Source organism: Epinephelus fuscoguttatus, linkage group LG1 (genome assembly GCF_011397635.1).
Source record: "Epinephelus fuscoguttatus linkage group LG1, E.fuscoguttatus.final_Chr_v1".
Taxonomy (NCBI): Eukaryota; Metazoa; Chordata; class Actinopteri; order Perciformes; family Serranidae; genus Epinephelus; species Epinephelus fuscoguttatus.
Genome location: NC_064752.1, coordinates 8,635,110 through 8,647,397, shown reverse-complemented (window position 1 = coordinate 8,647,397; position 12,288 = coordinate 8,635,110). Strand labels below are relative to the sequence as shown.

Genomic DNA, 12,288 nt, shown 5'->3' with positions numbered 1-12,288 from the left:
AGATTTTTGATATATAAATCAGTTTGTTTGTTTTTTAAAAAAGTTTCAGGTATGCCCTACCTCTATACAGTTGTTTATTCAACTTCATATAGAGGTAATAATTAAACTGACATTTTTGCCTGAGCTTTCAACCACATTTCAAGTGAACTTCAAGTCTGAAATCGGGATTTTCTCGTAGGTAGATATTCTCATGTTACAGCAGCAGTGCACGAATAAAACCACACTGAACATGAATGTTGTATTGTATTGCATTAGTGAAACACATATCAAAAACACAATTGCTAATTTTGCTATTAAAGGTAAAAAATAAAGTATAGTCTTTAAACACAAGCATCATTCATATAATGTGCACACCTTGCAAGGTGTGCAGAACTGATAAAACTGAGTCATAAGTTCAAAAAAATGTTTAATATTACATTACAATTAAATTATTATAAATTACATTATCTCTAGATGTGATCTAGACTATCTACTATCAGAGGACTTTTTTGGTAACTATTCTTCCTTACAAATGATTATTAGGCCTATTTTTGGAAACCTTTCCTTCAAAAGTACACTGTATGCCTCATAGTCTTTATATTACTTTGAGTATGTCAATTATTGAAAATAGATTAAATAAGAATTTTGAGCGAATTTTGTTTTAATAAAATGAAAAAAATGTTCTTAGCGGAAACCCAGTAGTGTAATGTGTCTAACTTTACAGAGCTTTGTCAATTGTGTTTTGATCCAACGCATAAAGAGTCCCGGGGTGAAAACATACTAAGGGCTTTTGGTTCCGTATTCCCTTAACTGGCTGACTGGAAAAAAAGAGACATTCACTGTGTACTACTGACCTTACGAAAAAGTTTGAAAACTAACCCTACAACGGGTTTTTTTGTAGCAATTTATAATATTAAATACATTGATTGATTTATTTATAATAATTATTTATTTATTTATTTATTTATTTATTTATTTCTATTATTTTTATTATTTTATTATTATCATTATAAACATGATGCAAATCAAGCCTAATATGTATTATTTATTGGTTTATTTAATATACGTCTAATATATTTTCCGTTTCGATTCCGTCCCGTTCAGTTTCCTCTGCAACAACAAGACTTCATTTCCCATGGTGCACCTCGCAGGGCGGAGAGAGCTTCCTTGTGAAGATGGCGGCTCCCCTGACTCTACTTTTGATTGTAGCCGTTACGGTCCGCGCAGCTCTGTACAGATCCAGTTTAGCGGACCTGATCTCGGAGAGGGTGGAGGTGGTGTCTCCGTTAACCGCCTGGAAGAGAGGTAAGCGGGGTGTAGCGGCTTTTTGGGGCCGAATTTTCCCGCTGATACGCGGCTTCGGTTCCCTCCTCTCCTCGGCGCTGTTACCCGGTGATAGGTCGGCAACCGGTTTAGCTAAAAGAAGAAAATAACAATAAAGATAATAAAAACTGTCTTTGCCGTTCTCTTTCAGAAAGACTACTAACGCCACATTGAGTCTGATAAAACAGCTTCGTTGTAGTTTATGTCGCTCCAGGTGTGAATTAGTTTTGACTCGTTAATTTTCTAATGGAGGTTCTTCATTATGTTGAAAGATGATGGTGCAGCAACCATCAATAAGAGTCATTAACCACTGACACGAGGGGTGGGAATTAACTAAATTATCATTTAAGAGTGTTTATACTTCACTAGAGTACCAATACTGCCCTCCTGATACTACAGCTCTAAACACTACTGTACATTTGACTGTGCTTCACTGTCAATAATAATATAACCAGTTTCCAGTAAGGGACTGTTCGTTATTTATGTGAGGGGACGGGGTGGTGCAAAAAGGGGGGGCATGTAAAATTAATTTTTAAGCACATGGGAGGGACTTATGTTTATGTTGGCTCAGGGGAGTGGCACACATCTTAAACTAACTGTATTTTGTATTATTTTACCACCTATTTATAAAGAAAACATGCCTTCTAAACCTGAAAGCGGGTTTTGAAGGCATGTTTTCATTTCTGTCGTGACCTCCTCCAAAAGTTGCTGCAGATTTCCCCCAGAACAAAGAGCATTGGTCATCTGATGGCTATATGGCTATATTCAGCTCTTAAAGGAGCTAATTATTTCAAGATTGCAGCTTTTAAAATGCTATCAGGGTGGTACATTTGGAAATGTCACCACCTCTCAGTTACATTTCACCCTTTGTGTTTGTTTTTAATCCTCTGTTAATGGTTTTTTTTATCTGTCCTCTTGCCTTTTTTATTTTTAAAACCCAAAATGTTATCTGCATTAAACTTATTTGTAAAACTGAAAAACAGTAAAAAACAAACAAAAAAACCCCCCAAATTTTTCCAATACAGATTTTTAGCTCCTGTAATGTGCATTTTTCCAGTTTTTGATAAAAACTGTTTAGTTTCTGTATCTACCAACAAAATATGAAGCCTCATTTCAACCTCTGGACGTCGTGCTGAAGTGAAGTCCGTTAATTGAGACACACTGTGGTTTTTGTATAAAGGGATACACACACACACACACACACACACGCTGCCACCACCACCACCCTTCATAGATTGTTCATTAGGCAGCTGTAACAGGAAGTTGCATCGTTGTATCCTGCAGCCGATTGTACTGAGAGAAGAGAGGACATGATGATGATGATGATGATGATGATGATGATGGCAGCCTACAGCTGGATAATGGCACTGTCTTTCTGTGATATGTAGGGTTGCAGCAGTGTACCGGTTTTAAGATATACTGTGACATGAAAATTTTGACGCTCATCACACCGTGATTTATTTGCTTATCTATAATATTAAAAATAAAATTGCAGCTGGACGGAGACTGTCACCTTTATTTTAGTTATTTTCAGAAGGGAGAATTTGTACACATAAAAAATAGTTCCACGTTTTAATTATAGTCATAAAACATTCGTCCAACCAAAAATAAACCTTTTATTTTTATTCCTTAAGGGTCATTCTGACTAATAATAATGATAATAATTCTGTAATACTGTGACACCCTGATATTTTCTGAGACAGTTATCGTACGGTGAAAATCTCATATCATTGCAACCCTACTGACATGTTGTTTTGTTTGTTTGTTTGTTAATAGTTGTTGAAGGATTGGCTCTTCTTGACTTGGGAGTCTCACCGTACTCTGGAGATGTTTTCCATGAGGTGAGATATGCACACACACATATACACCCACAAATACGAGGGGTGGGAATCACCAGAGGCCCTACGATACAATATTACCATGATATCTTAGTCTTAGTAAACAAGAATTTCCTTTGGGATAAATTAACTTCTATGGAATTGAATTAAAACACGATAACGTCTACATAAATGTGTGTTATTGACCCAACAGCGTGTTTGTGTTTGTGCTCTGATCCCAAACGTCCTTTTCTTTTCTCTTCAGACTCCTCTCATCATTTACCTCTTTCACTTTGTGGTGGACTATGCAGAGATAACATTTATGGTGCGTATGAAGATGTGTTTATAAACTAATCAAGACATGATGTTTTGGGCTGAATCTTTCCAGCACCAATGTTTCTCTGTTGAGCTGTCATAAAACACTATTAAAAACTGATTTAGATGCAAAGGCTTCGGATTTGCTCTGGTTAATATATGACGATGATGATGATTTTCTGTCATGTCAGCCAGCAGTCTGCACAATAATTTAAACTGCTTTCCCCGTGACAAAAAAATTTCTGCCTCCAATGATTTGAAAAGAAAGTATATGGGTATGAATTTTTTGAGGCTCAGCTGCTCGTTCTTTGTCTTTCTGTCTGGTTAGTTGGCAGATGTGATCACTGCTGTGGCTCTCTACATGATAGTGAAGGACTACAACAAACAAGTGGTAAGACAACTGTGATGTTTCTTCAAAAATAAACAAAAAATAGATTTAGAAAAAATTCGATATCAAAGGGAAATTCCAGTCTTTTTCGACATTGAGATATTGCTTTTGTGTTTGTTTGTGTTGTGATAACTTTGCACTCACCACCTCTGTTATAAAGGTTCAGGGAAACACGAGATTGATATGGACATTGTATGATAACTGAGTTATGATCAGTGAATGATATAATTTCTACAGATTAAACATGGATTCATTGTTAGTGTATTAAATTTACTGATACATTGCTATCCAGTGCAGTATGTGGTGTATTTGGGGTGTTGTCCAGTGTTGTGACATATTTGACGAGCTGTTGATGCTGTTTCAGTTCAGAAAGCAGAAATTTGCTCTGGAGGCAGACCGCTATCCCCTCGACTGTCTGGAGCTCATCAGAAGCCCAAAAGAGATGTACTACATCCCTCTGAAAGTTGCCATGTTGTAAGTATCAAACACCTCCCAGAGTGATTTAGGACGCATTCACACTGGCGCTATTGGTCCGCTTTAAACAAACTCTGGTCCACTTCCACGGATAGTTTGGTTCGCTTGGAGTGGTGTGAACACTTATTTGAACTCTGGTGTGGACAAAACAAGCAAACCCTGGTCCGCTTGAAAACTGGGGGTCTCAGTTCACTTGCAAGTGAACCCTGGTGCAGTTCGCTTACAGTTGGAAATGCAAACGGACTGTCCAGTGAACCAAAGAGAGGACGTGACGTAGAGCACAGTGCATTTTGTTAGTCGTTACAGACACGGACAGTGCAACAGGTACCAGAGCTCTGCAAAGACATTTTAGAAAATGCTAAGTTCACATTATTTAGATATTTATATATATTTGATAATAGTGGTGATTGTAGTCTAAAAGGTCACGAAGGAAAAACCACAACCTTCTAAAAAGTTGCTTGTTGTAAAATCACCAGCCAACAGAATCAAAAAAGTATATTGTATATTGTATCTCACTATTTCTTCTCTCACAGTTACCTGTTGAACCCTTTCACCATCCTGTCCTGCGTCGCCAAGTCAACCTGTGGCCTGAACAACGCCGTCATCGCCCTCTTCATCCTCGCTACAATAAAAGGTAACGTTTGATTCCAGCTACAAACATGATGTGATTCTTCAAAAGGCGTTTTGGATCCATAACTGACATTTCTACCTGAGTGAGGCACGACTGTTTCCTGTTGTGTTTTTTTTTTAAATCTAATTAAGTAATTATTGTTAGCACAGTGTGTTATTTTATTTATAAGAAGGAGCACTTTGAAATTGCTTTGACTGTCAAACCTAAAATGGCTGCAACAATTAAATCATACAGTGATGGTTTGATTTCAGTTTTCCTGTGTCTGTGTTGCAGACAATGTTTTGCTGAGTGCCATATTTCTGTCCTTGGCCACATATCAGTCCATCTATCCTCTCACTCTGTGCGCCCCAGCGCTGCTCTATTTGATGCAGGTACGTTCTGTATAAATGGACATGTGCGTTCCCCTCCTCTTTTTCTGTTGCCTTCTTGTCTCTTTTCAAATATTTGAATATAATTTCCTGTATTTCATGCCTGGTTCACACTACATGATGTCAGCCTGATTATAGCCCGACGCAGCATCGCATGGTGTCAGCTCGGATTGTGAATGAAAAAGAGTGTCGGGCACGATAATCCATCATTTCGTCTCGTGTAGTATGTCATAGTAGACGTCAACCAAGGCCAAGTCTGGGATGCCTCATGATGTCCCAGCAGCAAGTCCAGCGTGTTTGATTTTCTTTTTGTCGTTCATGACTGCTCCCGTCACAGCCGTCACTTTGACCAATAGAAACACGGAGTGACCTGTTGCCATGGAAACTGTAGGACAACAGCACCACAGCCTTTATTATATTTCCTGTAGGGATGGTACCACACAGAGTAAAAAGGAAAAATGATGGCGTGAAACAGCAGAGGCACAGCTTGTCGAGCACCGCCATAAAAAATAATAAAATAAAAAACAGTGGTGGGGCTTTTACTGCAGAGGCTACCAGCCTCATTTGAAATAGACTACATTATAAATGGGTCTTTATGTATTATCTCTGTACTTTTATATTTTTGCTTTTAATCCGCTCCCATTTCTTTCATTTCAAACTCAACACTTCCTGTATCTGTTTCAAATTAAAAGCCCCTTATCTTTTCGATTGGGAGAATCCCGTCATTTCTAAACAGGCTTTTATTGTGAAACATTTGCAGGAACTTGTTGTGGAGGATTCAGTGGCTTGCATTGATTGCTTACAGTACTTCAGATGTAGCTCCTTACATCTGGGTGCACTTCTTACGTTACTACAGTCACATTTCGGCTGGCGCAGGAGCAGCCGCAGTGACTGAAATAATAGTAACAATAATAATAGAAATAGCACACAAATAACGATGACTAATCTGCCTTTCGTTCATGCCATTCCATGTTTCTGTGCCTCCTCCTCCAGCATCGGTATATCCCACTGAACTTCCGGCGGTTCAGCTTCTGGTGGTTCATCGCTCAGTACGCCTTCATGTACCTGGGCAGCCTGTTCGTCATCATCTGCCTCTCCTTTTTCCTGCTCGGCTCGTGGGACTACCTGCCGTCTGTCTATGGCTTCATGTGAGTGGTGACCTAAATTACCTAGAAAGTAAAACTGCTTGTGTAATATATGACTAACCAGATCGGACAGAAACTGAGATAGTTTTAAAAGTAAGACTGATAAGAAATTATTTTCGTAAAAGTTATTTTAGCTTTAAATGTGATCAGATTCTTTCCAGCTGTGGTCGTAGCATTGACCGTCTCTCTTCCATCCAGTCTCTCAGTACCAGACCTGACCCCAAACATCGGCCTCTTCTGGTATTTCTTCGCCGAGATGTTTGAACACTTCCGCCTCTTCTTCCTCTGCGTCTTCCAGATCAACGTCTTCTTCTACACCATCCCGCTGTCCATCAAACTCAAGCAAGTCCTCTGCATCACTCGCACACCATCAAAGCTAACGCAACGCTGCTGTTTGTTCTTTTTATTTCCTTTCTGTTCTTTAATCTGTGCGTGTCTGTGTTACAGGGAGCATCCGGTGTTTCTTATCTTCATGCAGTTAGCTGTGATCTCCATCTTTAAGTCTTACCCCACTGTGGGAGACATTGCTCTCTACATGGCCTTCCTTCCTGTCTGGAGTCACCTGCACAGATGTGAGTAAAGAAAACACAAAAGATGTTGCATATTAATTGTCACAAGATTCGATCCAGGTCTCTTAATATGAGCGGTTACATCGACAATATTTCTTAAACCTGACTGAAATCACTCTGATCATAGATTCCAACTTAGCTGTTTACAATAACGCTTAATAAAGTCATCAAAGCATTTAATCAATATATACTTTTTTTTGGACAAGTGCAGAGAGTTTCTGCTCACTGTAAAGCATCTAATCATGTTGAGAAAATTGAATTCATTCAATACATATAGCAGGGAGAAGAAGTGGTTCCCCTGTTAGTACATTTCAAAAGTAAGAACGTCAGTGTAACCCAGTTTTTTTGAAGGTACAAATTACAGATGTCCCTAAACACCTCACACCTCTATTGGTAGACATACAGTTTACCAATGTTTGCTAAACGTCTCATTTGCAAGCTACCGCTACTGGTAGTGACAGCAAAGTGGTGCTGAGCTTGCGTGTTCTCCCAGTGTCAGCGTGGGTTTTCCCCAGGTACTCTGGCTTCCTCCCATAATCCAAATACATGCACGTCAGGTTAATTGGTGACTCTAATTTGGCCGTAGGTGTGAATGTTAGCATGGTTGTACGTCGAGAGGGTGAGGAACTCCGATATCTGGAGGGAGCTCGGAGTAGAGCTGCTGCTCCTTTGCGTCAAAAGAGGTCAGTTGAGATGTTTCGGGCGTCTGATCAGGATCCTCCTGGGGCGGCTCACATTAGAGGTGTTCTGGGCACGTCCAACTTGTGGGAGGCCCCGGGGCAGACCCAGAACACGCTGGAGGGATTATATATCTCATCTGGCCTGGGAACGCCTTGGGATCCCCCAGGAGGAGCTGGAAAACATTGCTGAGAACAGGGGCATCTGGAATACTTTGTTCATCCCCCACGACCCGGCTTCAGATAAGCGGTTGAAAACGGATCGATAGATGAGTTTTAAGTAGTTGACAAGTAAAATTTTGGCCTGCATTCTCCTGCATTTGTGGTTGTAGATGAAACATCGGTCTTACAACAAGCTCTTTACATACCATTTCCCAAAATACTGTTATTTTCTGACACTGCCAAAAAGCATGAGAGTAGTCTACATCCAAAGACCCACACTCTCGCCAGCAGCTCTGGCAATTATGGAGATGCAAAACTAATCAGATTGTTCCATGAGAATTCATTCGTTCGCAAATTAGTGGTTGAATGGTGTGTTCTCTTTGTCTGAAATTTCTACACTGACTGTGAGGTGTTTCACTCTGGAACAAAGTATTTGACCAACAGATTGACAACGTGTACTCCGTCAAGCAATTGTTTTATTAAAATGAGATTTATTGTCATCTGGGAATTTTCTCGATTAACACCTTGAAAATAAAAGGCAAAACGTAATCATGCAATGAAATAAACAATCTCTCTCCTGGTTTCATGTCCTGTTCAGTCTTAAGGAACATCTTCCTGGTGTCCTGCGTCCTGCTCGCTTGCTCCGCTCTGTTCCCAGTTCTCTGGCACCTGTGGATCTACGCTGGCAGCGCCAACTCCAACTTCTACTACGCCATAACACTGCTGTTCAACGTAGCACAGGTAGGACGGTCTACAGAGTTAACTAAAGACTTATGTCTGATGTTGTTATTTAGTAATCATGTTGTATTTTCAGCCTGCTCTCTCATTTAAAACATTATTGATTATTTATTTACGTCTAATGATCAATGTCCTATTATTTATTTCCCCTCAGATTCTGCTGGTGTCAGATTATTTCTATGCCTTCTTGAGAAGGGAACACCATCTCAGCTACGGACTGTATCTGAAGAGGAAAGACGGCTCAGAGGCAACACTAGTTCTTAAATAAAACACACACACTCATACACACATCGCTACACATACACATACGCTACCAGGCTGGCGGCCTTGACCAGGAACGGAGAAACTGCTGGAGGTCTCATGTATCCACAAAGGGAACAAACACAAACTGAGGAGGACAAAAGACCGTCAGAGCCACAGTTATCCTCCGAACACATGCAGGGAGTGTGTGTGTGTGTGTGTGTGTGTGTGTGTGTCTGGTACAACGTCATATGCAAAGTCACAACACTCAACATGACAGACACATGCAGAGATGGGATATAGAAATCTTGTTCTTGCCATGCGAGACAAACAAACAACAATTTGACATCCTTTTTCCACTTTCTCCTCTGGAGCGCTCTTATTTTGAAGTCTCACCCTTACCTGGAACCTGCGCCTGCAAGGGTGGCTTTTATTTTGAAGCCTACTTCCTAGAAGAATTTTATTTTGACGCACTGTTTATCCTGCTGCTCTGCCCTGCGAAGCACCAGCTCTCACACAGATTTTTTTTCTTGAAGGAAGTCACTCTGCTCTGCTGGGGCTCTTATTTTGAAGCGCCAGCTCTTACGCAGGTTTTTTTGTTTTTCTTGAAGGAAGTCACTCTGCTCTGCTGGGGCTTTTATTTTGAAGCCTCTTTAAATATCAAAGGGTGGAAACCCTCTGATTTGATAATTCCTGATATCCACATTTTATTTGCGTTGTTTTATGTTTACCTGATTACATTTGAGGTAAAACTGGTTTGCTTTTTTGGGGGGGAAACTATTTTCAAAAGTTTGTCTGGAAGCCTACAAATCTGTCTGTCTATCCCTCTTGTCTTTCTTTTTCTCACTCTGTCTTACTTTCACTCCTTTTTATTACACAGTCGGCTCTTTATTGAACAAACTCCTGATTATCAGTGTTGCATCTCGTCTAAAGTGAAAACCAATGCTTACCTCATCATGGTACATAAAACTTAACTTCAGCCTCCTGAAAACAGAGATATTTATTTAAAAATCACTCCCCAACAGAAAGCTAGTCTGATAGAAACATCTGTGAATGTGTTTAAACAACTGAAGTGCTGAAGGAGGCTCAACAGTGTTTTGTGTTTGTGAAAATTACAATTTCATCATTTTAATCCCCATGAAAGATTTCACAAAGGACACATTTCCTGTCACAAAGCAAAAGTGTGGGCTCATAATGTGGCACCTAACTAATCACTAAAGGCATAAAGGTTCTGTATGTAACTTCCTACATCTATTAATCATTTTAAATAGCCAGTGCATGAACAGGTTGTAAAGTACCTTAAAAACGGAGACATTTCCCAACTTCCTCTGTTGCCTGTAACAACCTGTGAACAGCAATGTTCAGTGTGAGAGAATCCAAAGAATGTGATGCACATGCTGAACCTTAACCAAGAAATCCCTGTTCAGCAAAGAACCCTCAAGATCAGTGGTCCCCAGCTGGTCCAGCCTTGGGGTCCAGATATCCCCTTAGTCATTAGTTCAAGGTCCACACAGTTTAATACATTGAGCGTCATACTTGCGTTTGGCCATGGCCATGTCGTGGAACTAGTTTGCTGTCTCTGTCAAGGAGTTGTCCCTTAGTCACTTGCTCCACAACAGAAAACAGCACTTCAAGGTAAAAGCTTTGTGCTGGAAATTCACTGTACTTAAAAATAAAGTGTGATTTTTACAAATTTGACACGTTTGCGAGTCACTTGTGGTCCATTCAGAACGGACTTGCGACCCCCCAGTTGGGAACCACTGCTAGAGACAAACTTCTCCCAACCGCGTGCAACATTAGCTAAAGTTAGCTTAAAAATGGTCCGCTAGCATCAACAAACAACTGGCACCCACCACATATACTCCGTTTCTGTGATATAAACTTTGCAGCAGCAGCTCGGAGACAGACTTTAATTCACGGCTGAGGTTTGCGCTGGCTGAGGGTCCATCTGCTGAGCTGCCGTCTGCTCTCCCCCCAGTGATGTTGGGAGCGTTCGTAAAGCGTTTGTCCAATTTGATGTCATTTGAAGTAACGGAGTGTTTTATTTCCACATGAATTAAAAAACGGTTAAATATTAATCACACATTCACTCTGTGCGGCGCTCTGCTGCTTGAGGAGTGTAGTGTCCGAATAACAGATCGATACATTCCCACAGCGCTCCAAATTTATGAACGGTCCAGTTGGTGCCAGAGTGCGCTCTGAGCAGCGGGGTGCGCTGGCAAATTCTTGTCTCATTTTTGGACTGATGAACAGTAAATTCGTTAAATTCAGTGCCCCTTTGTGTTAAAAAAAAATATGACATGAAATATTGTGATTGTGTGGTTTAAGCTGGCTGATGCTAACTCATGCTACCATCCATGCTAACACAGAAGAATTGCTTGGTAGCTAAAGTATCAAAATACTGTATTCAGTGGACATTAGCTATTTCATCCGGACTCCTGGGAGTGGTTAGAAAATTAGTTTATCAGCTAATTTTAGGAAACAATCAATGCCAGGTCCATGCAGCGTAGTTAGGTTACAGCTAGCTGCGCTGCCAACAAGCTAACAAGATTAGAGAGCTAGCTGTAAAGCTACGCTGCATGGTTTCCTTGATTAATGGAATAGTTAAATGATTTATATTGATTAATTGTTGCTGCTCTAATTGGGATAGGGCTCATATTATTCTCATCTTTCAATTTGATTGTTTTTCCTTAATGTGGAAACAAGAAAACCACGACTGCAATCAAGAATGTGCTGCTTATACAACAACGCTGCCTTTTAGAAGCTACTGACACACATCTCCTTACAAACCTTTCTTTAGGGATTTAAGTCACGCCCTTAAAATAAGCCTTAAACAGCCTCAGAGGTGTCGGGACACTGGTGTAAAGATCAATTTTCAGTTTTTCTCTTAAGTCCACAGATGAATGTTTTTGTTTAATAATTGTGAAAATAATCATTTAGGCCTAATTAATAACAAAGTTCACAAACAGACCCACCAGAATCATTTTCTCATCATGGTCTAAATAGAAGCATTAACTGTTCATTATTGTGAACTGTTTTTTAATATAAAATGAAAATAAGAGCTCACTGTACAATTACATAGAAATGTTATCTGTGCAACACAAACACAAGTCTGTTCAGTTGTTTTTTAAACCACTCATCTGTCTGAGCAGAACTTCAGTGATGGCCATTTTGATACCAATGAGTGAAGTGATGATATTTATTTATTTTGCTGCACTAAAAACTTTGCAAAGAGATTTAATTTGTTTTCTTTGATTATTTTTATTTTAGATAAAGGCAAAGCTCTTCTGTTGTTTTTGATACTGTATATATTTGTGTTTTGTTTTGTTACAGATATTAAAAATAAAAGGTTTGAAAGGGGCGATGTTAAATTTTATGAATGAGTGAACATGTCATAAATAATGGTTATTAAACTTGAGGTGTTGATTTTGCTTCTGTTTGTTTTTGATTGTCAGAATGTGT

The 12,288-nt window shown here is 39.7% G+C and overlaps 1 protein-coding gene across 2 annotated transcripts; it reads left to right on the top strand.

Moving 5' to 3' along the window:
* The first annotated feature begins 1,140 nt into the window (after positions 1-1,140).
* pigu (phosphatidylinositol glycan anchor biosynthesis, class U) lies at positions 1,141-12,239 on the top strand. 2 transcript variants are annotated; one of them, XM_049599259.1, is made up of 12 exons: positions 1,141-1,284; positions 3,079-3,143; positions 3,385-3,444; positions 3,763-3,825; positions 4,187-4,296; positions 4,830-4,930; positions 5,201-5,298; positions 6,289-6,443; positions 6,639-6,782; positions 6,888-7,012; positions 8,447-8,589; positions 8,741-12,239. In XM_049599259.1, the coding sequence occupies exons 1-12, from the start codon at positions 1,155-1,157 to the stop codon at positions 8,852-8,854; spliced, it is 1,308 nt and encodes a 435-aa protein (XP_049455216.1). In that variant the 5' UTR covers positions 1,141-1,154; the 3' UTR covers positions 8,855-12,239. The 2 variants fall into 2 exon arrangements, with proteins under 2 accessions (XP_049455216.1, XP_049455140.1); XM_049599183.1 differs by having other exon boundaries at positions 6,639-6,786; positions 6,892-7,012.
* The last annotated feature ends 49 nt before the right edge of the window (positions 12,240-12,288 follow it).